Source organism: Scatophagus argus, chromosome 14, assembly GCF_020382885.2.
Source record: "Scatophagus argus isolate fScaArg1 chromosome 14, fScaArg1.pri, whole genome shotgun sequence".
NCBI lineage: Eukaryota > Metazoa > Chordata > Actinopteri > Scatophagidae > Scatophagus > Scatophagus argus.
The window spans coordinates 12,911,584-12,936,765 of NC_058506.1; the positions used below are offsets into that span (position 1 = coordinate 12,911,584).

The following is a 25,182-nucleotide window of genomic DNA, read 5'->3' on the forward strand; positions in this document are numbered from 1 at the left end:
TATTTCAATATTCGACGTCTTACTTTTTTCAGTTGCAGATTTTATGTTTTCAGATTCACTTCACCTTTCTTTTTTTTTTCTCTTTTTTTTTTACAGTTTCAAATCTTATGTTTTCGGGTTTCAGGTCTTTTTTCGCTTTCGGGTCTCATCTTTTCATCTCTTCTCCTCTGGCTCCATAAACAAGCATCTTACAGTGCGCAGAGTTGTACCATTCATCACTATCAAGCAGCGGTAAAAAGTAGCCGCTTATTGTGTCTCCGCCCACTGCTACCCAAACCGGAAGTTTAGCTGTTGTTGTCACACTGGAAGAAAATGGCTGCTGCTCCGACTTTTTTTCAATGAAGACACCGATATTTCAATTTCATTTCGTTTTCTCGCATTGGAGCTACAGTCGAACGCTATGCAATCTTGAAGGCAAGTCCATCCTGTTCGTTAAGATTGGCGTCGCTTTGTCGGTTCGTGTCTCAGACGACGTTACATCATTGGCGTAGCTAGTAACTTAAGCTTGCCCAGTAGGAACGGGCTAGCATGCTAATGTTAGCCATGTTAGCCTCAACGGCCAGGCACTAACGAGCTTGTTGCTATTCAGACACTTTCTTGACTGGCCCTCACAGTCATCAGAGTTCGCTAACCTGAGCTACCCAGTTTTACGGACTCTGAGACACAGTGTGCATGTATTCACTTTGCCGGAGCATTTAAAATATAAGCAAAAAAATGAAGCAACTTAGATGAAACTGTGTCGCTCGTCAGTCTTCTTCGCTGTTTGTGTGTGGCATCTGATTGAGCGTCAGCGGGCTATTTGGCATCGGTACTGTCTTGAAAACCTGTCAGTCACACCAGGTCTGTCTGTGTTAATTTACCTATCATCTGCATTTGTTTGGCCGTGTTGCGTGCAATACATCCGTTGTGTGGCTGTGCAGGGCGTGAATGGTCACTCTAGGAAGGTGACAGTGTGGGGCAGAAAGGACAGCATCGTCTACCGTCACTCGCCTTGCAGCTGGCGGTGGACCACAATGGTAAGTTTCATCATTTTCAGGTCATTTCTCTCTACTTACTCAGGGGACATCCACACTTAGATTTTATATCAGATAAGCATCCAATCAGAAATCCTCACCAGGACTTGCTCAGCCTGTTCTCTATTAATTTGGGAGTTTCATTGTGGCTGATTTACTTTATTTTACTCTTATTCCCCAAAGCAACAAGTTTTGGAATATGCATTGGATCGAGCCGAGGTAAAAGCCGTTATTTCAGTCTTATGAGTTTGTATGTTTGTTGAAATAGAAATTAATCGCTTGTACCCAAATGTACCCCTGTGCACCCTTTACACCCTTTACACGCATGTGCTCCGTCCGTGTTAGACAGGTACCATCTGTCCCATCATTAATCGATACAGTGTGTTATCTGTTGTCCAGTACATTGTTGAAAGTGCTCGACAACGACCAGCCAAACGAAGAATTTCATCCGGCGGGAGGAAGAGTTTGTATCAGAAGCTCTATGAGCTGTACATGGAAGAATGTGATAAAGAGCCAGAATTAAAGGTTTGTATTATGCAACTTGACTCTCAGCTATGACAAGGTAATTATGGGACTGCATTAAATGTAGATGATTCCAGTCTGATAGGAATGAGTGGGAAAAATTCGATTACTGCTATATTACACTTTGTCGATAATGATTTCTAAGCATGCATGAACAGGTTATCTGTCAATTGTGATGGTGTTTAAAGCGTATGAAATCAAGAGCAGCATGATGTTATGAAAATAAAAACGTTGAACAGTTTTGCTACACGGAGTTTTTTTACAGAATGTCTTTTTGTAACTTGTGAGTTCAGAAGAAAGTGTCAGAATCACCTTCTGTTTTGTTCACTGTTTATTAATAGCAATAGACAACTAAACATATCTAGACATATTTGTCATTTGTGTAATGCTGTCAGATTGATTGGTATAATGTGTTAAGCCAAACGCAACTTAGCAGAATTTGTAATTGAGTCCACAGCAGCCAAAGTCTTCAAGCATTCTAAGTAATCACTCCTACTGTTTAGTAGTTTGATGCGAAATATCAAAATATATTTGTACATCAGCAAATGGATGTCATATTTAATTTTATAAAGCAAAACAATGTCAGCCCTCATCTGTTAAGTTTTCTCTTAGAAAAGTGCATTAAACCTCTACTTAACAATTTTAATTCTGTGTAAACATGGGTGGAAAACACTATTAACATAAGTTTGTCACATACAGTTGGCATAGTTGTAACAATGTGAAAGTTTTGTCATTAATATTTGACTCTTATGTGTTTTGTTGCTGTCTTTCTGAAGAATTTGAGGCGAAATGTGAATTTACTAGAGAAGCTGGTGTCTCAGGAGTCCATATCATGTCTGGTGGTCAACTTGTACCCTGGGAATGAAGGCTACTCTTTAATGCTCAGGGGCAAAAATGGATCTGGTAAGAGAAGACAATTAAGCAAATACCACAGTTGTGTTTTTCTGGTCTGTGTACCACAGTCGTCTCATCCTCACGTTGCTTTCTAGATTCTGAAACCATCCGTCTGCCATATGAAGAAGGAGAACTGCTGGAGTACCTCGATGCTGAGGAGCTGCCTCCTATTCTGGTCGATCTTTTGGAGAAATCGCAGGTTTGCACACAAATGTGTATTTTTCTTTATGTTTTCCACTGTATTAAAATGATTTGAATATGAGGTTGCAATAATGCAGACTTCAAACATGTTGCATCTTTGTGCCTTAAATATATAAAAATAACAGGACTCTATTTTTTATATCATAGAATGGTTTCGTTTTGTTTCTTGTTTAGTAATCTCACTTTTTCTGTCATCTGTTGGTTGTTGTCCATCATGTGTAATGCATTTCAGGTGAACATCTTCCACTGTGGTTGTGTGATAGTAGAAGTGAGAGACTACAGGCAGTCTTGTAATACCAAGATGCCCACCTATCAGAGCAGACACATCCTGCTGCGGCCAACCATGCAGGTAAACCAACAGAACATGTGGAAAATCTCTCACACGTCATCCAAAAAAACTGTAGAACAGATGTTTTAATATCATAAGTGTGGTTTTCCTCTGGAAGGGGCAACAAAAAAAAAAGTCTAAAACAACATAACAAAAAGCTGATTTGTTTATATCTGTCTTTGTTACCCTGCAGACTCTGATCTGTGATGTCCATGCCATGACCAGTGACCACCACAAGTGGACACAGGTGAAGGGTCATGCGTGAATAAATCCTGCCTTGCACAGTTCACACACATTCATATTTAACACAGCCTGCAACATTTTCTTGTATCTGTTCATATACTGTATACTAAGATTCAGTATTGAATGTTTTGTTAATTAATCATGGTCATTCAGGTTAAATACATCTATTTTGCTTTAACTGATAAAAATTTACTTGACCATCATATTAGGCAATCCTGTCATTGAGTCCTTTTAGCAGCAGCACCTTGCACGAGTGTTTTCTTTAGCGTCTGTGTTTTTCTTCTTTAGGATGACAAATTACAGCTGGAGAGTCAGTTGATTTTGGCCACAGCTGAACCTCTGTGCCTGGACCCCTCCATTTCTGTCACCTGCACAGCCAACCGCCTGCTGTACAACAAACAGAAAATGAACACTCGCTCCATGAAACGGTACTGAATCCACTCATGCGCTCTATGAGGTTGGAGCCAGCTCACTTTCACTACAGTCATGCCAGGGAAAAGAAAATGCTAATTCATTAAAGTTTTTTCATTCGAAATGGAAGGTGAAAGCTCTGTGACTGCAGAAAAAGTCAGCCTTGATAGTTTTAAGACGCGTACTCCTTGTTTGTTTGCCCCATAGGTGTTTCAAGAGGCACTCTCGAGCTGCACTGAACAGGCAGCAGGAGCTGTCCAATCTGCCCATGCCACCACAGCTGCGACTCTATGACTACCTGCAGAGGAGGAAGGAGAGGAAACCTGCTCCTGTCATAGACCTGAAGATCTCAAAGATCGGAAATGTAAGTCGTCAGCATACTCGTGATTTATTATTATTATTATATTGTATACGTATGCAGATAGGTTGAAGATGACTCAGGCTGTTTACTAATTGGTAGATCTCCTCCCACATGACAAAAATTGCTTACCTATTTGTCCACTGACCTGTCTGCCTATTACGACGCTAATCACACCGAACTGAGGAAACACTGGTTCCCATGATTGTGGTCAGCCACGTTAGAATATGTCCTAATATCCCTAAGGGGTTTGTTACAAAAAACGATTGGTGAAGCTTCACTTTCCTGCTTACTACTGTTGAGAAAAATCTCTTGACCTACTTCAGCATAGGTCGCTGCCTGCTGTAATAGTGCCCTCTCAGTTGTTTTTGCTCATGCCTCTGTTGTTTTTCTTCTGCTGCTGTTGGCCTGGCTTCTCGGCTGTCATCCCTTGCAGTGTGTTGACATGTGGAAGCAGAACAACTGCCAACTATCTGTACCAAAGGAAATTGATGTAAGTAGCTCAATGCTTCTTTACAGCGCTGTCAGTCACACACTCGAGCCAACACCACTTAAACCCCATTCAGTTATAGCCTCACAGTTCTGACGCGGGACATAACACACCAAATCGATTTGTTTGTGTGTTGCTCTAGGTGGAAAAGTATGCTGTGGTGGAGAAATCTCTGCAGCTGGAGGACTCTCAGCCCACTACTGTGATCTGGCCTGCTGAGGTAAGTGTGACAGGAGCTTTAACAGGAGGAAAGAGATCAATAATGGCTGTTTGCTGTTAGTAATAAGCAGACAGCATTTGAGTGTAATTGTGTAATACTTCATGGGAAACAAAATGAAACTGGACTTGCCCTCCTGCATTGTGCAAAATTACCACAGTCTCTTGGTTTTGGAAGAAAAGATATCTCCCAAGTTGGTGAATAACCTTAAACAGATGCATTTTTGGTCAACCGCAAAACTGCGAAAATGTGGAACATTTCTGAATTTCACACATGCTTCTGCTATTCTGCAAACAAAAGACCAAACTGGACTGCACATAGACCATGTCAGGGACAGGTTTTCTCTCCTTAAATGGAATGGTGCTGGACTTTTTTATAATATTTCCGACATACCTCATCCCTTATGAAATTCAGTGAGAATAAAGGTAATGTTTTCTGGGTGCTGGGCCATGAAACAGATGGTGCTCTGCACAGGCAGGGTCACAAGGCAAAACCATTTGCTTAAGTGAAAATTAATGTAAAGCACACCTGCCTCCCTTTCCTCCTCCTCCTGCTGTTTCTTTCCAGTCTTAAAAGGTTTTCTTTAATGTTGGATAAAATCACAAGCGTTCATGGATCCAAGTCAGGAAGACGTTTTCCAACATCTTTGATATGGTCAATTACCAAAGTAATATGGCAAAGCACGATGCGACTGAGCTGGATTCTACATGTCATAAAACCTCTTTCATTCGGTTTGCTTTGTTTACTGTGTTCGCACAGGAAGTTGTAGATGATTACACGTTTGAGTGTGAGGTGGGTGGCCAAGCCCAGAGGACCAAGGTGTCCATCTTCCAGTCGATGGGAGACCCACTGGTGTATGGCAAGATCTACTGTGCGAAAGAGCAGAAGGCCGAGGAGGATAGTGCAGACTTAAAGCTCATACATCCCCCGTGAGTACAGTCTGTCAGTCACATTCATTGTCGCCGACTGAAATTGAAATGCGCCTATGAATTCACTTGTCTTCATCTCTTCTGTCTCTTTCACAGTTTCCTCATAGGCTCAAAAATAGATGCGGACCGGTAAGCCACGGCCATGCACGCTTTTGTCGAAAATCTGTTCCTGTCAAATAATGCAGTCTTTTAGGTTTTTGTGCTGTTGAAGAGTATGGTATACATTTTGTGTTACGTCTGTTTCATAGGTTTCTTAGTCAGTACAAAGGAGTGTATGAGAGAGATGTGAAGTGTCAGGTCAAGATGTCCCATAACTCAGGCAGCGTAGGACAGGGGCCTCCCTCCCCCAGCAAAGATGAGGTAAGTACTAAGAAAAATTCATGCATGTTTTGAATAGAGGTTGAAAAGAATTAACACCTCAGCTGATTCAGCTGACATGGGGTCTTCACCTTACCGTTTCTGCTCTGTATTTTTGCTGATAATTTTAACTTTGATTTTTCAAGTGAGCCTAACGAGCAGTCAGAGTTAAGGGTTGACTGTGTCGGTACGATTTGGAGTCTGCATCAGTGAGAAAATTACTTTTGTGTTACATCATGATTCCCCATGGCTAACAAAGTGCTTTAAATGGTATCTGCAGGGTGATGGTATTTCTCCACTGGTCCAGACATCTGTTTTGGGAAAAGGGGTGAAGCACCGACCCCCTCCAATCAAACTGCCTTCAGGGTCAGGCAGCAGCTCCTCAGGTACATCTGACAAAGATAAAGCACAGACATGATTCCTGAGTGTAGTGTTGTAGAATACATGTAAAGAAAGAAAGGAAGAAGTAGTCTAATTTGTGTTAAAATCACACCTTGAAAGGAATTCTGGAAATTGTAGAAAATCACAAACCGAAGTAGACAATACAGGTTGGTGGAAAAGAGCCATGACCAAACCTTAAATGGCAACAAGAAAACTTCTGGACTGCATCATAGTTTAATTAAGTTTAGCAGCACAGAAGTTTTTCCTGAAAGCTTTTCCTTTCATGGCTTGCATTAAGACTGAGGTCAGGTAAAGGGAAAGGACTGACCCTGCAGCACCTCTGCTCAAGGTAAGAGTCAAACTCAGGGCCAAACCGTACTTTAACTACCGGTAATATTTGGTGTTTTGTTCGGGTGTGGAGCACAACATGCACAAATACAATCTAAGACAATATCTGGTATCTGATCGTGAAGTTATAAAGTAATCTAGAGTGTACATATAGTAATAGAAGTGGACAAAGCCACTGTGATGTCACCCATTGGTTTGTGGCCTGACGTTTGGAAGCCTTGAGTTGTGCCATTATGGCTGTCGCCGTGTTGGTGTTTTCAAACCAGAAGTGACCATACTTCATAGGGTGTCCTGATTGTATCTGACTGACAACTTAGGATGCTCTGTGGTATCAGCTCACTTCTCCAAATCAGAGGCTGTGTTCACTTCTATTAGACATTCTAGCCAGATCCAGATCTATACAATACTCCCTGTTTGTGTTTATGAAAAGAGCAGTAAATAATATAAAAGTTTTTCTCTTTTTTTTTCCCCACCAGGTAATCCATATAGTTCACAAACCACCAGTGGTCTACTCAAGTGTCCTACGCCCCCTCCAGCCAAAAGCCAGTCTCTGAACAGGAAGCACTCCATGGAGCTGGGTCAGGTGGGCATGCTGTCGCCTGCCTCCCTCTCCCCTATGGGCTCCACACAGAGTGAGTACTGATGAGTCTGGCAAACTGTGAGGCTGCTTGTGAGAATTAGTTATATTGGAAAATCTTACATCAGCTCTTCTCGAGTGTCAAGTTTTCCCCATTTGTATCTTCTTTTTTTTTCATGAAAAATGAAATGAAATTCCAGGAAATGGGATGAGCACAAAAAGTATAAAACTACAGGGATGTATCTGTAACTTGTCAAGCACATGGAAAACTGCATCAGTTCAAGCATATTTCCCAGTAGTATTACGTATTCTGATTGAAGCTATGCAGATAGTCAAATGATTAGCTTCGATTTAGCCTTTTAAAATTCAAGCATAAAGGCTGGAATAGGATGTGAAGTTCTCCTTTCTGTCTTCCCACTTTAGGATCGGGGACCCCCAAGCCATCCACCCCCACACCCACTAACACGCCGTGCTCTACCCCACACCCTGCTGACTCTCTCTCCGCCCCGCTCTCGGTGACCCCTACCCCTTCAGACCCTCCCTTGGCTCAGAGTCAGTCACAGCCCGCCCTCCTCACGCCTTTCGCCCAGCAGCAGCTGGCCCTAAGCCAGCCCCTGCCTGTCATGACCATTCCCCTGCCCACGATGGGTACGTCCATCACCACGGGCACCACCTCGTCGCAGGTTATGGCCAACCCGGCAGGGCTCAATTTCATCAATGTGGTCAGCTCTGTCTGGTAAGAAAATAAATCATCCCTGATGTCACGCTGTCACATGACTGGGCACACTCCCTTTTTAAGACCATCCTGTACTGTTTGTGTAGCAGTCCTCAGACCTTGATGAGTGGTTCCAACCCTATGCTGGGTCCAAGCCTTAACCTGAGTGGAATCCTGCCACCTGGAGGGCTGATGCCCACCATGCAGTCAGCAGCACAGACTGGTAAGAGTTGCAATTCCATGTCCCTTTGTGGAAATGAGGAATGTCTTTAGTCTTTTAGCTCTGTATAATACAACTTAGTAGTAGTTAGTAAATAGAAACACAGGGTTTACAGTAAGTTCATATAGAAAAGAAAGTTCTGCACTGTTCTGTCTGCCGAAAGTCGCTCTGATTTGTGTTACAGGAAGTCCCTTTGGCCTGAACAGCAGTGCTGGGTTGAGACCACTGAACCTACTGCAGGTATGACTCTGTCAGACTGTAACACTGTTAGTAGCATGCACTGGGTATTTGAGTCGTCCTGATCCTACACCTGTGTTACCACACCTTGAATAGTGATGAGCTTGTGTTTCAATCAGCTCACACTGATTGAAACACCTCCTCACACTTCCTCCTCTTGCAGTTCACTGCATATGGAATGTAGTGAAGACCCTTTTATCAAGTTGCAGTTCTGATATTGTTGATGGCCTTGTTACCTTGTGTTGTTCGATTGTGATGTTAATTCTCCCATTTTCCTCTGCTCTTGTCCCTTTGTGTATCATTGCTTTCCCTCTGCTGTCCTCCCTACATCTCCAACCACTCCTTCATCCTTCACTTCCTGTCTGTTACTCTCCCACTTTTGTGTTTGGTGTTTGTGTATGTGTTACCATCTCCAGATCCCCACTGGTCCTCTCATCTTTAACTCTCTGCAGCAGCAGCAGCTGTCTCAGTTCTCCCCACAGCAGAGCCAGTCGGCCACCTCCAGCCCTCAACAGCAGGGGGAGACGGTGAGACATGTGTAGACACACACATACGCACACACACACACTAGAAAGACCAATATTAATATTATTTGATTCCTTTATTCAGTTTTGTTGAGACAGCAACAACAGGATATTGTAAATTCTGTGTGATTGCATCTGGAACTGGAGTTAAATAACGCTTAGGTTTGAGGGAGTTTCCAAGTCTTCACATATCTTATGTTGGTACCACACGATGGAATGTCAAAACAGTGTGTAACTATGAACTGTCCAAAGGCATACATACACCTGAGAAACATTTCACAATATTTGTAAAGGGTTGCAAGTTCAAAAAAATATATTATATAAATATATTTCATAGAGAGATTAAAACAAAGGGAATTAATGAGAATACATATATACACCCCTTTGCCAACAAAACTGGGCATCACAGCTACCTCATGGGACAAGCAAAATCAATATCATCTTTTAAAACCACTTTTAAAAACTTTTTAATAAGATTAGAATTTAAAGGTTTTCATTTAACCTTTTATAACAGTTTTTGTTAGAACAGTTTTTTAAAATAGAACCGTACTGTACATATTACTGCTCTAGTTTTTGCAGTCCATAGGTTGTGTGATGGCAGTGAACAGGTGTGAGTTGTAAAGTGTGTGTGTGTGTCTGTCATGCATTCCCTTTGACTTTCTTTGCAGGGTGAGCAGGGGTCAGATCAAACTTTAGGAAACCAGCAAACAGCGGTCATTAACCTGGGAGTCGGAGGCTTCATGTCTCCACAGGCAGCAGGTACGAACCCACATGTACTGCAAGGCACGAATACACATGAAACATGTTTTGGACGTGTACACGTGTCCAAAACGTTTCTCTTTGTTCAGTCCCTTAACCTGTGTCAGAACCGATTGACACCATGCCACTAACGAGTACTAATGAGATAAGATTTACTAATGTTTTCATTATTGTAATTCCTGTACATTCGACTCATAATCTGTAACTGAACATGATCATTTTACTGTAGTTAGTCATTGTTCCTCTCATTGGAGCATGTAACAACTGACAGGAGAGACTCAACTTCCCCTTCTTCTCTGCTACGTTCTCTTTTTTTATTTTTCCTCTGTTGTGTTTTTTGTTTTTTTCGGCCCCCACTGCTATTTCTTTCCCTCCTGCACTTGTCTTGCTGTTCTCCCTCTCAACCTGCTAACTCACACCTTTCAATCCCATTCTCACCATTTGCGTGTAATCTACTTAAAAATGTCCATGCACATCTGCCTGTGCTGTCGATGCTCCCTGCAATATCCCATCTTTTTTTTTTTTTTTTTCGGTGTTCTCTTTCTTTCGTGTCATCTCTTTCCCTGTGTGTGGTGGTGCATCACTGAAACCACAACTCCCTTCATCCTCCCCTTCAAACCCATCAATGTCCACCTTTTGCCTGTTTTTCCATTGTCTCTTTTCATACTTTACTCCATTCCTCCTTCTGCTTCTCTCCGTCTTGCCGTCACATCCTCTGGGGCTCCCTCTCTCCCTCCTACTCCCCCCCCCTTAGTGCTGTCCCAGTTGGGCTGTGGGCTGGACGGCTCTGGGCCCCCGCTGCCTTCTCCAAGGCTTCAGCAGCAGCACCAGCCACAGATCCAAGTAATACAGCAACTTTAACATCTATATACACATACTCATGTTTGTAGGACACTGAGACTAGTTTCATCAGCCAACTCTCCATGCCTTCATTTAGCAGGCAGGTGTATGTTGAGCTACACTATAAATCCACTGTCAGGGATTTCAATCATGCTTTGTATTAATCTCTAAAGAAACGCAGAACAATTCTTAATGTGTATTTATACATACACTGTATGGACAAAAGTATTGGGACACCTGTCCACCACACCAACAGGCAATTTAATAAATTCGCATTTTAAATACAGAGACAGTGTTGCAGGTATAACAGCTTCCGCTCTTCTGTGAAGGTGTTTCTGTGGGAATTTTTTCCCATTCGTGCAGCAGATCATTTGTGAGGTCAGGTACTGATGTTGGACCAAAAGGCCTGGCTTGCAATCTCCATTTCAGTTCATCCCAAAGGTGCTGGATGGGGTTGAGGTCAGGACTCTGTGAGGGCCAGTCAAGGTCTTATACAGTACATACATACACAGTCATGCTGGAATATAAAAGGTTCTTCCCCAAACTGTTGGCACAAAAGTGGAAGCATAGCATTGTCCAAAATGTCTTGGCCTGCTGAAGCATTAAGATTTCCCTTCACTGGAAGTAAAGGGCCGAGCCCAACCTCTGAAAAACAGCCCCATCCCAATACTTTTGTCTGTTTAGTGTGAGTGTGGTCTTTTTTCATCAGATTTGGGTAGAATTTAAATGAACAATTTAAATTGACTAAAATAAACAGAAAACTGTTTGCTGTGTTTCAATGAAGAAAAACTGCATTTTATGGCCCATAGGAAGAAACCTGACTTTCAAGGGCTTTGAACATTTGGTCTAACCAACCATTTAAGACTAATGAAAACATATTTTAGTTTAAATCTTTACTGTTTTTTTTTTTGTTTGGCACAATAAAAAATCTTTAACAATAACTGAGAATTTATATAGAATATATATTCTTTATGCTTTTTTTCCTGAAAGTGCATCACCCACAGGTCTGATTTTCATCAAAAAGCCTTGTGGAATTCTTTTTTTTTTTCCTGTTATAGATCAACACCATTCACTCCATCTTGTGTTGTATGTTTTGGTTAATATGTTGTCTGACAAAGATCACAGCCGTCCCCACACTCTTGAGCTTGTGGCACTTCCGATGGCAGCAACTAACAGCGTGTGGATCTCAGAGGCATGTTCTTACAGAGCGACAGGATCTTAAATATTGTAGTGGACTACACACTGTTTAAATGTTGCTGACTGTGCTGTGACAGATTAGAGATGACAAGCTGTTACACTGTAAGCATGAACTGTAAGCTGTTAAAAGATTTTTTTTTTTTTTCCTGTGCCCGGTTGAAGTTGCTGATTACGCCGAGCTGAAAGCAAAGTTGCTAAGCTGCATGTCTGTTACTGCCAGGATCACAGCCAATAATTTGTGTCTCAAGATGCCGCTGGTGCTGCTTGACTGCGTCCTGCCTCACACACCCCAACCTGCCCCGAATCTGTATCTCCTCCTCCTTCTCCCATCCTTCTGCAACCCATTAACCACTCTTCTGTGTTTCTCTGCACACTCCTCTTGTATGTCAGCCGTACCAGGCTTTACTTCAGCTTCACTAACGCACGCCACTTACAGATAATCTCCCATACTATATGATTTGATTCCAGTTTCACTCGGGGGTCTGCTCAATATCTGTGCCAGTCTTTTAACCTTGCTGCAGGTGCTTGTACACACCTTAGACCCACTGACAAAGACATGCATCACATTGCTTGTTCCATATGTGATATGTCATGTTTCTCCCTTTCTGTCTCCTGCACTGGACAGTTGCAATTCTTGCAGCACCAAATGCAGCAGCAGCAAATGGCTATGGGAGCAGCAGCTCCTCAGGGGGGAGCGCCACAGCAACATACCGCCAGCCAACCAAGAAGTAAGAGGAAGAGGAGCATGCCACAGCCCCTGCCTAAGTCATGACGGACTAAAAATCACACTAAGAACCCTTCCCCCCAGCTACATGAGGACATGAATGATCCAAACTGTGCTCTTTGTCTGCCTCACTGTGGAGACTGCAGACAAAAAAAAAAGACTTTTTTTTGTCCTTTCTGTGTCTTTTTCTAGCTGACAAATTTGTATGTAATGGTTGTCAGAGGTTTTTGGAGAACCAAAACTGTGTCTGCCATAAAGGACGGGGTTTTGTAGAACAGGGAGCCCTACATTTAAAGAACCTTAGTGATATTTTTGGAGATGAAACATGAAAAATATGGTTCTCGTAGGTAGCGGGCTTTCACAGTAACACATCGTCCCTTCAGGAAGACTCTTCACTATGGGGGGCCCCCGTGGACCGAGGATCATGAATGCACATTCTCAGAGGTTTCTTCTCGAGCCTGCCTCTGTTTCAGTGACCCTGGTAGGAACTGCCCTTTAAGCACGGATCCCATCAGAGCTCGTTGACACCAAATCCTCCACATAACCATTTCATGTGAAAATGCAAATCTGATCTTGGAGTAGTGCCTGGGGGCAGCTCTCTACCTCTCAGTCTGTCTGAAGCGTTTCTTCTGTTAGCCATCTCGGCACAGGGCTCAGCCGGTGGGGAGGGGGGGCTCAAGATCAACATGCAAGATGCGGTGTACCTGCTTTTGTACAGCACATTTTGAAAAGGTATTTCCTTTTAATGAGTTCAGGAGCCATGAGTGTATTCTTGTGAGACATTTCTGGACACTGAGAGATAATTTTTTAAGCAGTCTTTGTCAGCAGTTTTATTGTTATTAAAAAAAAAAGAATATATATTGACAGTGGAAAATACAGCTTTTAGATATAAAAAAAAGCGTCGTCTGAGGCTCTTTATTGCGCTGTCTTCACACTATGTATGACTTTGTCAATGAGTTTCTGGATTTCTCTCTGTCGTGCTGTTGCTCTGTTTATACACTCCTGCAGCTTCTCTGCCGACAGGGACGTCCCACCTGAGCCAGAGGGGAAAAAGATCGTGAAGCATTAATATTTTGTTTTGTGTTTTTCTTTCCATGTACCTCATGGGACAGTTTATAAGATTAGTTTTGATGCCCACATAATGCAGGACGATATTCATGCACTGTTTGTCAGTCTCACAGTTGGGACTGGCACTGAGAGGACTTGACATTGTAGCGGGCTAAGTTCATGCAAACTGAATGCTGTCAACACTGATAGTAAAATTTCAGTTGAGGTGAAACAACAGGCATATTCTACTGTGAAACAACAAAGAGGCTAATGACAAAAAAAAAATCTCAAAACTCAATTTCAATGCAAACACATTACAACGTATGTAAAGGTGCAAGTGGGGGATTTTTTTTTCTCATTTGCTTCACATGAATCCACAGAAATGCCAATAACCTGACAGAGACAGTAGGGAATATCTGATCTATAACGGTTTTCCATACTCAAAATTTAATTAATGTTAATAAATTAAATATCATAATGACAACATGACAAATATGACAGACCAGTGCTCAATACCATTTAAAAAGCCTAAGTATACAACTCAACTGCATTATAAATTCCACAGTCAAGTGGACTAATTGTAGATATTGAAATACAACCTTTGTATTAAACAAAAACCAAGAAAGCAGACCCAGCTTCAGTCCTGCATTTTTGACAATGGGGAGTTCCTAATGAGTTTTCCTTGGACTCAGTCAAAGAACAAGCTACAATGGGTCCAAATCATTCCAGACTGTGTGTCTGACCTGGTTTGTGAACGGCACAGAGTCGGTCTTCCTCATCCGTCACCACAGTCAGCTGAGCGGTCGAGAGACTCTCCTCCTCAGCTGTGGGGTCAACGATCAGTATGGAGCTGCAGCGAGAGAAACCGCGGGATTCACAAAAGATGCGGGTCTCGCTTATTCCGGCTAGACAAACTGAAAACCACTCACTTACTCATCAAAGACGCAGAAAGAGGCACCAACTGGGTGTCTGTGAATCTGCAGCCCGCCTCTCTTTTCTAAATTCACTTCTGGTGCACATGTCTCTGTGTTGATGGAGACTTCTGGGAGTTGTGCTGTGAGGAGCAGGGGAAGTTGATGTTAATATGCTAATAAAAAGCTCACAGAGCTGACAGATCTCTTTGTGGCTAATTAGCTTTAAAATATATGCACAAATTACTGATCATGAAAAATATTTTGTGCTTTTTTTTTTTTTTTTTTTTTAACATACTGTTCTTCAGGGCAGCCAGCAGGGCAATGATACAAGCATCCAACAGGTTCCCGTCATAGTCCAGACACATCAAATCACAGTAGAGCACCCAGCAGAGCTACAACCAGAATCAGCACAATCAGAACCAATGACCACAACTGGTGTCAGGCAACAACAACGCATCAGGACCAGTGATACGTGCAGGATTCTGGATTTACCTTCCCTCTGTCAATGCACAAGTCCTCTGTTTGTATCACTTCGGAGCTGCAAAACCCGTAGAAGGAAAATTAAGACACACCTGATGGTGCTGTGAAATGAAAACTGAAAAATGTGCATTTAAGTCTGACACACCTTTCAATCACATCAGCGATGAACTGGCTGGCAGCCTGAGCCTGTTCTCCCGGCGGGCCCGGTCGAAACCGAGAGGAGCACAGAGGCGGCAGGTCCACGTTGGGCACTAAACAAGAGCGGAAGGAATACTGCAGTCAGTGTTTGTTTATTCACTGCTTACTGCATCACGTATACAAATATACACATTGTCAATGTAAAGCGACACATTTCACTCAAGACTTAACAGTTACTAAATGACAATACAACCTACAACCCCTCCAGATAGCAACAGATAAGATTACTGTTGTTATTATCCTAACATGATATCCATGTGCACAGAATCAAATTAGGTATAAAACAATAAAAACAGACACACTTCAAACAGTAAGCAGCACTTTTGTTCTTTGAGGGAGTGACTAACATTGCTTGTTATGTGACAAAGGATGGGTGGAGGAAATAAATCCACATCCACCTGTTGTACCTTTGTACTGGACCTACCGATGTAGCCTTTCCCAGGTGCCTCCACCGTAGGGTTGGTCAGCTCCTGAGGATGAAGAAACACAGCAAATCAGCGGTCACTTTGTCGACCAAAAGGATTTGAACTGCTGTTCGTGATCATCTACCGCTTTGATCCCACAGATGACGGTGGTGTTCCCAACCTTCACCAGGGCCGAGCCGTCCGCTGTGGAAATGGACCCTGAGCAGAGACAAATTCATCCCATGGAGACTACAGAAAAGCACAACACGTAACACATAACGTGTGCTGCAGATCGCAGTCAGCGCTGTATCTCACCGATGTTCAGGGTTGTGGTTCTGAACTCTGACAACTCACGTCCATCAGGTCGACAGTTTTCTTTCTGAAAACAGCAAACAGCAAACTATTACTCAGCAGTCCGCATTCACATGAGGCAGTTGTTCTGTGCTGTTATCACTGACCAGGAAGCTCCTGTGGTACTCCAGAGGCTCAGCAGTCCTGGAAGAGTACAGAGTTTACAGAGACTGAAACTGTCATTAACGCATTTTATCAGTAGTGGAAAAATATACTTATTTGCCTGCATTAGCCAACTACTCCGCAGTCAGCCGTACGTGCACTGTAAACACATTAACTACAACAGGACACGACTCTTTAGCGGGAGTGAATGAAGTGCGCGGTCATCTGTTTGTTTACTTTTACCAGTGAAATACCAGAACTCATCTAGAGCTACTGAAAATAAATGTGTATATATATACAAAAAGTGTTATTTTAGCTGTAAAAGCTATAGTCTTACTTGAAACCAGCCGCCATGATGTTTTGATTAACCACGTGGGTTTGGTGTACGTACTACGGTAGCCGGTAGGAGGAGGCAAGTCGGGGATCAAACTCTTTCATTAAATGAGATTTTGATTTTGATAAACTTTATCCAGCAAACTTTATCCAGTGAAACGTTACAGTTAATGTCAGATAGAATAAATAAATGTGTAAAATAAATGACTGCTGTATTTAGAAATGTATGCGTTTATTTCATAAATATCTTTGAGCCTGTTTTGGATTAATGTGCACTCGAAGGTGTACTCGAAATGCTGCGTGGAACTAAGATTAAACTACATCAGAGCGCACTCGAGACATTTAGCAACTATGAAACACTACTTGGACCAATATATAACATTACTGCAATGCTAATAGTATGTGCCTTTAGGGTCAGTTCTGCAATCTAGTGTGTAAAGAATATTTTTATGTTTCATCCATGAGTTGCTACCTATACTCCATACATGAAGCAGACTGGACACTTTGAATTTAAACCCTCTTTTTATTGTTTTTTTTTTTTTTCAGCTGATTGTCGTGTTGTGGGTATTACCACCCCGCTCCACTAGATGGCAGTGTGGGTACTGCATGCTGTCACGGGGCTGCTCGCTGCTCTCTTGCTTCAAACTGATGATGTGTCGAGAAAAATGTGCCATTTCCGTGTCGGCGTTGTGTTCAATTATGATTGGAAGTTAATGAAAAGGGTTTTTCCTTAGTGCGTCTACATTTCAAACAATTTCGGAGGCCTATGTGTTCTTTTTTTATGCTGGGAAGTCCGAGGACCCGTCACAAGACTCGAAGCAAAGCAAGGAGAAAGCGAGCTAGCTTTAAGTTAGCCACTTTGACTGGTGGTCTGTCAGTGGCTGTAGGGTAACCTGTGGAAAATGGATTTTCTTTGTGAAATAGTTCAAGCCTTGGTCGCGCTGGCAGCTCTAGTTTTTATTGCGGTAAGTGGTTAGACTATTGAGTCAGTGGTGTTTTGGCAGAAAGCTGCTGCTTGATACGTGCACTGCGAAACAACAACTGTTCAAATGCATTCCCCGATTTTGCACCCACTGACTGAGAGTATGAGATGACAGTTTATATGTCTTTCTCCGTTTAATTTACTTAGTCCATGTAATAAGTCACCGAGCAGTGCATGATGCTTCAGGCCAGTTATTAGCTCAGTGCTCTTACTCATTCTCTACCTGCCTGTGATTTTATACACCATCAGTAGACTGCTTCAGCTGCATTACAGGTTTGAGTGGATGTTCTGACATATTAGACGTATTAAGTTATCATAGGTAAATAGGTAAATAAAATAGCCAGGATATGTTCTAAAATATTAAAGCAAAAGTACCTGACAGCAAACGATAGAAGAAGGCCATTCTCATACTTCTCCCTTTTCAGATGCTCATAATAGCACACGTCACTGGCGGGATGGTGAACCTGACACGCCACGAGAAGGAGAAGCACTTCCTCACCGCCACGGGAGGAAAGGAGCCTTTTCCCAGCCTGCATGATCCCCATTCCCGGGAGCTCTCTGTGGTGATCCCGGCCTACAACGAGGAGCTCCGTAGTGAGTGTGCGGGGGGTTGGGGGGTTGGGTACATCAGGAACATCTGCACAGAAACTTGTGCATTGAGTGACTGTACCTGTTGATGTTCCATCAGTGTTCTGCTTTGTTTGAATGCAGACACACCAGACTGTAAAACGTAATGAACCAGGTTGGGACTGCACATGTACAGGATGCCTGTCAAATGTATACAGGATACATTACAAGTCTGTCTTTTAAGTCCCCAATATTTGTTTGCTGCTTCAAAATTCCTTCATCTTAAAGCCAGTAAATGCAATCTGTGCTGAATGACAAATTGTGCACCAAAAATTGAGCACTCAGTTACCATTCAGGTTTGTGCAGTTTGAATCTCATAATTCTGTTCTCTCTTTTAAGTAGCTTGTAAGTGCTAATGTGTGTGATTTTGTGTCATTACAGTGCCTGTGATGTTGGATGAAGCTATGGAGTACTTGGAAAACAGACAGGCAAGTGCTCAGCCTTCTATGGGCAGTGTTAAATTAAATGTTCCAACTTTTTTGTAGTTCAGTTTAAAGAGTCCTTTCTGAATCTCTTGTGGTTGGATCAGTTATTCTCAAAGGGGCCAGTAGGTGGCAGCATTTAACCTAAAAAGAGCCTACTGTGAAACCAGTTCCTCATGTTTCCTTACTGCAGAAACGGGACTCCTCTTTCACCTACGAAGTCATTGTGGTTGATGATGGCAGCAAAGACAAAACCACCGAGGTGATCTTTTTAAGCCTTTTTGGGAATATGTTCCCACCACTTCTGTTTTCCCTCAGCTCACTTTAGCATACATTACAAAGCACTACTAAGAGAGATTTGTTATGATATTGTGCCAGGTTGGTTTGCGGTACACCAAGAAGTACGGAGCAGATAAAGTGCGGGTGCTGACGCTTGTGGAGAACAGGGGGAAAGGAGGAGCTGTGCGGATGGTGAGACCGTAGATGTCAAACTACAGGATCACAAGCAACAGTATGGAATCCATTTTGTAATTTTACATGTTTTCCTGTTACAATTAAAGGGAACCATGAGCTCCAGGGGCAAAGTCATTCTGATGGCAGATGCTGACGGAGCCACAAAGTTTTCTGACATTGAGAAAGTGGAGGCTGGACTCAATGACCTCAACCCTAAACTGGTGTGGCACTGTTACTTTTTTCTTCTTTCTCACATATGCATATTCATAAAAGTAAGTTACTGTGTGGCCAATCCTAAAAATGCTTGCTTGTACATTTAGGAGAACATGGCAATTTCCTGTGGTTCCAGAGCCCACCTGGAGGAAGAGTCAGTAGCTCAGGTGATTGTTTGTCTTCTCTGTCTGCCTGTGAGCCCAGATTATTGTAGACTTTGTCTGTCTAAACATTAAATTAACCACTGTTTTGTCTCTACCACAGCGATCTGTGTTTCGTACTTTCCTTATGTATGGCTTTCACTTCCTGGTCTGGTTCTTATGTGTAAGAGGGATCAAGGACACGCAGTGCGGCTTCAAGCTTTTCACTCGTGAGGCTGCACTCAAGACCTTCTCTTGTCTCCACGTAGAGCGATGGTAAGGACTCGCGCCCCACAATGGGCACTTTACAACTTTGTGTGCCTCTATGTAGTAGTAGCCAAACTTACACAAGAATTTTGTCAAAATAAAACTTCTAATGAAGTGTGCTGTATAAACAAGCTTGTTTTGCCTGAACGATTGGCAAAAATCAGCAGCTAGAACTACAACTGCATGAGGAGAGTTGATGTAAATTTTCAGGACTTGACAGTTTTAAATCATCAGCGTTATGGACACAGTTAGGTCAGTAGTGATGTCTCATACCCAGCTCACTGCGCTTTGCTTTCCTTTTTTTGTACTGCAATAAAAGCAGAATTTTAATGCACCTGTTGTCCATGTCCATCTTTCCTCTCACAGGGCTTTTGATGTGGAGCTCCTGTATATTGCCCAGTGTTTTAAAATCCCCATAGCAGAGGTGGCTGTCAACTGGACTGAAATAGAAGGTAGGTTTTTCATGGAAATTGCGGGCATGTGTCCTCCCACCGTGCCACTTAGAACTGGAGTTCTATAAATATCTCTGCTGGATGTGTTTGCAAGTTTGTGATTGGCTGAATTTTTGACATTTACTTTATCAGAGTGACTGTAACATTTTGTTAATAATTGTATGTTGGTGGTTGAATATGGATGTTTTGCGGGTTTTATTTCACTTTGAGTTTTTTCTCTTTTGCTTGCTTGTTTCATTTGTCCATGTTTTTGACTGTGACAAACTGACTACATGAGTGCTGCTTACCTGTCACTGCTTCACTCAATTTGGCCTACTTTATTTACGGCTTCTGCGTGCTGCTGAGATGAGCAGTAAATGTCAGCAAATGGCAGCATTCCCCGTGTTTGTCCTATAAAGCTATCACTTGAGTGCTAAGTGCGTTTCCTCTGCCAGGATCCAAGCTGATCCCGTTCTGGAGCTGGCTGCAAATGGGGAGAGACCTGATTTTCATTCGCCTGCGCTACATCACAGGAGCCTGGAAGCTGCAGTCACCACATAAGACTGACTAGCCAATCAGACAGCCCCTGATATCACAGAGATGGCCTATGATAGGGGTCGTCAAACCTTTGGATGAGGTGGGATTAACAGCTCCGTCCATCGCTCACTGTAATCAGCAGCAAAGAACAAAGTACAGGATATCATCCTTTCCTCTCCAGACGTCATTGGATGTGAAGCGACAACACGGTTGTGAGATCTTTGTGGTCCTGCCTTCTTTTTAATATTCAGATTTTGGCTTGTGATGGCCACGGTTACGCGCACATTTCTGTTGCCACGGCTCACGGACCGTCTGTACGATCGATCCGTGTACTAAGTTACTTAATGTTTATTTTGCGGCCAATCAGTTGTATGTGCAAAAGAGTTAAATGTAGTGAAATGTGGAGGATCTGAGAATCCGTGTTATCATTCTGACAGGTAGAATGAATGTTATTAGATGACATTTTTAAAAGGAAGATGTTGTATTTTCGGGAGGAAAGTGGCTGTGGGTTAATGGGCTGAATGACTTGAACCAAAATAAAAATTAAAAAAAAAATAAAAATCACGTCAATGATGAATGATTTGATCGTCATTAAAAGCCGCCAAATACAGCTGTAGCAATTAAATTAATTTAGAAACTAATTTATATTAGTCGAAACAAAACAAGACGTGTGATGTCTTGTGGTCTAGGATTTTGTCATTGGATTTTTTCACGGCGCTCTTATGTTTTATAGATCAAACTGTAATCAATTAATCAATAACATCTTCAAATTAGTCATTAGTTTCAGCCCAACTACCAATAGTATAAAAACCACAGCAAACTTGAGCACTTCTCAAAACAGAAGTTAAATTATGTAACAAGGAGGAAGAAAACTGAGAATAAAGATAGACAAATTAAAACAAGTGAGGTAAAGTACGCAAACAACAAAATAGACTCTTTAAAAAATGAGAGACAGCCAAGCAAAACAAGTGGTTTTTGAAAGTGTTTTTATTATCATTATTATTATTTTTAAGGGCCTCTGAGGCTTTGTGGGAGGCTGGTTGAGAGCTGTGGAGCAACAACTGTCCCACCATCTTTTTCCACCTGATGCTCCCACCAGCAGTCAGTGGGCACAGCATCTCTTGAGGACAGCTCATGACCATGTAAAGAACCTGTATGTCCATTTTCATATCAGTCATACTGTGACAAAAAGCCAACAGAGACCAGCTTAAACTGATGTACTGCGTGGTTTTATTTACATTAGCTGCAGAGTCGAGGACCGCGTAGAGCTGAGCTAGAAATGATCTGTTGGGAAGTTTGGAGCTTGTAGAATTCACACCAGGATCAAGTGTAATCCCTGGAGTTCTTATACTGTGTTTACATTCAAAACTTTGGCAGGTTGTGTTCTGATCTTAACACGGAGAGTGCACGGTGAGAGGACGCATAGCTGCTGTCATTGTGGACAAAAGTATTGGGACAGCTGATCGTTGCATCATGACTTTAATGATATCATTACAGCTTTGCAGCTATAACAGCTTCCACTCTTCTGTGGTGAATGTTGTTCATTCGTGCAGTAGAGCATTAGTGAGGTCAGGCACTGATGTTGGATGAAAAGGCCTGGCTCGTCCCAGAGGTGTCGGAGAGGTTTCAGGTCGGTCAAGTTCTTCCTCACCAAACTCATCCAACCATGTCTTTATGGAGCTTTGCTTTGTGCACTGGGGCACAGTCATGCTGTGACGGAAAAGGACCTTCCCCGAACTGTGGCCACAAAGTAGAAAGCATAGCATTGTCCAAAATGTTCCTGATTTCCTTTCGCTGGAAGTAAGGGGCTGAGCCCAGCTCCTGAATAAAAACGGCCCTATACCACACCTGAATTCAACAATGAGGAGGTGTGTCCCAGTACTTTTGTCCATATAGTGTATCTCTGAAATATTCTAAAACTCTGCAGGATCTTACTCTGCTTACAGCTTATTTAATTTGTTATAAAGCTACATTTAGCACCTAAGTCCTCAGGTGACATATTCGGAATCAGCTGTATGAATATTTTTGGGATGTATGAGGCTGCATTAGCGTGAGCTCGGCACTACGCTGTTTATCGCCAAAGTCATCCCTTTACAACCTCGTGTGGACATCTTCTTGGAAAGGCTACAGCAAGCGTTTTTGTGGTCTGGGCAAGTCAAGTTCTTCGCAGTGCTGTTTCCTTATGCAAGCCTGAGGTCGGGGCTTCTTGCTGATGCGGATGTCTCTGGGGCCTCTCGGAGCCCCAGGAGCGCATCCTGTTTGCGCCCTGCCTGACTATCTGTCTGCCCTCTGCAACCAAACAGGCAACACACGGCCAATGAAACATAATGTCTCCTTTCTTGTGTCCTGCCGCACGAGTTAAGCTGTTCGCTACAGCTTTGATAGACCACTACCTACATTTGGGAATACCAGCAGCTTTTCCTGGTAGTGCATTTTGATGATCCACCTGGTGGTTAGGCTGACGGGGGAGGGTCATCAACCCGATCAGATTTTTTTGGGACAGGAATCCCCCGGGTGGTTTCACTTCGTGTTGGGAGTATTGTTACTTTCAACAGCAGTTGCTGTAAACTGAAAATGTCAAACTTGTAGACTCGCTGTCGCCAGCCGGGCTTGCGTCATTAACCGGACCAGTCACGGCACTCCCAATGAAGGATCGTGTCCATCCGCAATGAGAAAGACGTCCGTGTGGCTCCCACCGATAGATAATGATACAACTTCGATTGGAGAAGGAGGATAAAAAAAAAAAAAATCGGAAATTGATTTTGTAACACGGTTGTGTTTGTGGTGGAGGTCGGCAGATAGTCCCTCGTCCAGGCGGATTTTTACTGTTACATGTTTAGGCTACAGGTGCGGTGTGCGTGCACGTGCGCGCGTTGACATGGAAGTAGCTAATAATAGCAGAAGTAGTTATTTATTACGTATATTTTATTCAGATCACACTAGGAATTACTTTATGAGCAAACACTTATCGATTGAAAACCAGTTCAAACATGTTGTAGGTTCACATCTCCTGTACCCAGTGGCAAACAGACGCAACCGCATTAAACGGTTGCATGACACTTCCATAGTCATTGCACTTGATTAATACTATGCAACATAGGAACAAAGAAACATTGAGAGTGACAGGACGGGAGAACAATACCAGACATTTAACTTTACAGACGGTACATGTGTGATACGAACACAAGACTAGTCTGCTGCAGGATTTGTCAGTCCATTCATTAGAACAGTCTGTAAAAAGGGGGGACAGGTGTGATATTTTGTCTTCCTGGTCTCCGTTAGTTAGGGACAACTATGCCAGACTGGGCATGACTCAGGTGGGACACTCGCACGCAACAGCGGGGCCTGAATCTGAAATCCCTGAAATCCTGGGAAAGTTCCAGGCGGGGGAAGGCGGAGGGATCTTACATGCAGGCGCTGCGGTTCCAGCCAGGCTGACGCCGCCGAGGCTGTGTGGCGCTCGACTGGGGCTGCTGGAGGAGCGGAGGCTCCGGGCACTTCAAACCTGCGTCAAAGCAGCTGCAGACTTCCAGGAAACAACCGGAAGACAGTGCGTGTGTCGCTTCAGAATAAAAGCGGAATAGCAATCAGTTTATATTTATACATTTATATAGTACCACTATTAATATTAGTATTACAAGGGTTCTGACACGTGCGAGTTAATGATTCGACTTGTCATTCTAAATTTAAAAATGAATAAAATGGAATTCTAATATAGGCTAACTTATTTGTGCTTGTGTTTTCCCATTCGGTGTATCTTCATTGCGTTCGACGCAGAAGTAAAACAAAAGTATATTTGTTTACTCTTTACGCAAAATATACATAAATATAGTGTACACGCTATTCAAAATAGCAACAATAGCTGCGTAATGTAAAAATGGTTGTGTATGTTATTTGTATTTGTATGTTATTTGGTTTTAATTATCTATTACTAAATTTAATTGTTCTCTTGTTCTCCATAGCCAAAACTTAATAATAACAGTAACTGCCGCAATATAGTTTCTTAAATATATATATATATTATAAAAATAAATAGATCTTGTACATAACTCTGCACTTAGTCAACAATGCTTTTATTTTGGAAAGTTCAACTGGATGCAAGTTGTATTGAGGCTGACTTGACATTATCACATCGACACGCTCACAGACACAATACACACACACACAAACAGACACACACCTTCACTGCTCCACTGTGTCGGTCTGAACTTCTACAGACTGGGGAGGCTCCACGCGTAGAAGGCTGTCCGCGGTGCACTTGTTGTCACGCCAGAGGTGAGCACACAAACAAATACTGTGTACTTTTTAAAACAATGCTATGTGTTGTTGTGGATTTGTTGTCTGACCTAATATAAAGTTAGCCCTTGGTAGATGTTCTTGATTTTATGCTCATTGGCCCAGTTGGGCAGTTTTCTTTTTGTAGAATAAATATTTTATTATTAGCATATCTCGTCATGACTGGGTTTAGACGAATATAGGCTAATGTTCAGGTTGAGTATAAGTAATCAACAGATCTGTGTGCAGCCTGGTACTATATATTTATATATCTATACATATATATCTGTATATAGATATATATGGTTCTTTATGATTGGTTGCTTTGGGATTTAGGTTTACGTTTAAGAAAAATAAGGAAACTATGACAGTAGTAATTTTGGATGCCAAAACTTCTGGCCACATGTACCATCCAGGTGTGCCTGTAGAGGTTAGAGCCGAGCCTGGAGTCTGCAGTGTCAACATTATTCGTTGTAGTAGTAGTAAAAGGAAGCTGGTGTGTTTACTTTTTTGGGAAGGGG

At 42.5% G+C, this 25,182-nt stretch overlaps 3 protein-coding genes across 6 annotated transcripts; 2 read left to right on the plus strand and 1 right to left on the minus strand.

Annotated features, from left to right (window-relative positions):
* Nucleotides 1-254: 254 nt before the first annotated feature.
* supt20 (SPT20 homolog, SAGA complex component) lies at nucleotides 255-13,038 on the plus strand. 4 transcript variants are annotated; one of them, XM_046410914.1, is made up of 24 exons: nucleotides 255-414; nucleotides 921-1,016; nucleotides 1,197-1,232; nucleotides 1,413-1,538; nucleotides 2,312-2,438; nucleotides 2,525-2,628; nucleotides 2,863-2,979; nucleotides 3,152-3,205; nucleotides 3,490-3,629; nucleotides 3,820-3,976; nucleotides 4,407-4,463; nucleotides 4,603-4,680; nucleotides 5,437-5,606; nucleotides 5,703-5,735; nucleotides 5,855-5,966; nucleotides 6,244-6,349; nucleotides 7,169-7,324; nucleotides 7,693-8,005; nucleotides 8,095-8,207; nucleotides 8,389-8,444; nucleotides 8,858-8,968; nucleotides 9,634-9,724; nucleotides 10,479-10,567; nucleotides 12,387-13,038. In XM_046410914.1, the coding sequence occupies exons 2-24, from the start codon at nucleotides 1,014-1,016 to the stop codon at nucleotides 12,531-12,533; spliced, it is 2,496 nt and encodes an 831-aa protein (XP_046266870.1). In that variant the 5' UTR covers nucleotides 255-414; nucleotides 921-1,013; the 3' UTR covers nucleotides 12,534-13,038. The 4 variants fall into 4 exon arrangements, with proteins under 4 accessions (XP_046266870.1, XP_046266871.1, XP_046266868.1 ...); XM_046410912.1 differs by having other exon boundaries at nucleotides 256-414; nucleotides 8,092-8,207; XM_046410915.1 differs by lacking the exon at nucleotides 1,197-1,232 and having other exon boundaries at nucleotides 8,092-8,207.
* Nucleotides 13,039-13,288: 250 nt separating this feature from the next.
* exosc8 (exosome component 8) lies at nucleotides 13,289-16,404 on the minus strand. The gene is made up of 11 exons (XM_046410917.1): nucleotides 16,319-16,404; nucleotides 15,987-16,023; nucleotides 15,844-15,907; nucleotides 15,674-15,747; nucleotides 15,549-15,594; nucleotides 15,072-15,177; nucleotides 14,939-14,984; nucleotides 14,742-14,838; nucleotides 14,466-14,586; nucleotides 14,276-14,382; nucleotides 13,289-13,519 (listed from the first exon to the last, which is right to left on the minus strand). The coding sequence occupies exons 1-11, from the start codon at nucleotides 16,333-16,335 to the stop codon at nucleotides 13,401-13,403; spliced, it is 834 nt and encodes a 277-aa protein (XP_046266873.1). The 5' UTR covers nucleotides 16,336-16,404; the 3' UTR covers nucleotides 13,289-13,400.
* A 538-nt stretch (nucleotides 16,405-16,942) lies between these two features.
* alg5 (ALG5 dolichyl-phosphate beta-glucosyltransferase) lies at nucleotides 16,943-20,799 on the plus strand. The gene is made up of 10 exons (XM_046411567.1): nucleotides 16,943-17,279; nucleotides 17,722-17,890; nucleotides 18,305-18,351; nucleotides 18,539-18,607; nucleotides 18,724-18,816; nucleotides 18,906-19,019; nucleotides 19,119-19,178; nucleotides 19,276-19,427; nucleotides 19,785-19,870; nucleotides 20,305-20,799. The coding sequence occupies exons 1-10, from the start codon at nucleotides 17,217-17,219 to the stop codon at nucleotides 20,418-20,420; spliced, it is 969 nt and encodes a 322-aa protein (XP_046267523.1). The 5' UTR covers nucleotides 16,943-17,216; the 3' UTR covers nucleotides 20,421-20,799.
* Nucleotides 20,800-25,182: the final 4,383 nt, after the last annotated feature.

Bases quoted from the DNA above. Each gene is read 5' to 3' on its own strand.
- alg5 (XM_046411567.1), top strand. From the start codon at position 17,217: ATGGATTTTCTTTGTGAAATAGTTCAAGCCTTGGTCGCGCTGGCAGCT. The intron at 17,891-18,304 runs GTGAGTGTGCGG...GTGTCATTACAG, and splicing joins CTACAACGAGGAGCTCCGTA to TGCCTGTGATGTTGGATGAA. The intron at 19,179-19,275 runs GTGATTGTTTGT...TCTCTACCACAG, and splicing joins AGGAAGAGTCAGTAGCTCAG to CGATCTGTGTTTCGTACTTT.
- supt20 (XM_046410912.1), top strand. The intron at 5,736-5,854 runs GTAAGCCACGGC...TCTGTTTCATAG, and splicing joins TCAAAAATAGATGCGGACCG to GTTTCTTAGTCAGTACAAAG. The intron at 8,208-8,388 runs GTAAGAGTTGCA...TTTGTGTTACAG, and splicing joins GCAGTCAGCAGCACAGACTG to GAAGTCCCTTTGGCCTGAAC.
- exosc8 (XM_046410917.1), bottom strand. The intron at 15,178-15,548 runs GTAGGTCCAGTA...GCTCTTGTTTAG, and splicing joins ACCTGGGAAAGGCTACATCG to TGCCCAACGTGGACCTGCCG. The intron at 14,985-15,071 runs GTGTGTCAGACT...CGGGTTTTGCAG, and splicing joins ATCGCTGATGTGATTGAAAG to CTCCGAAGTGATACAAACAG.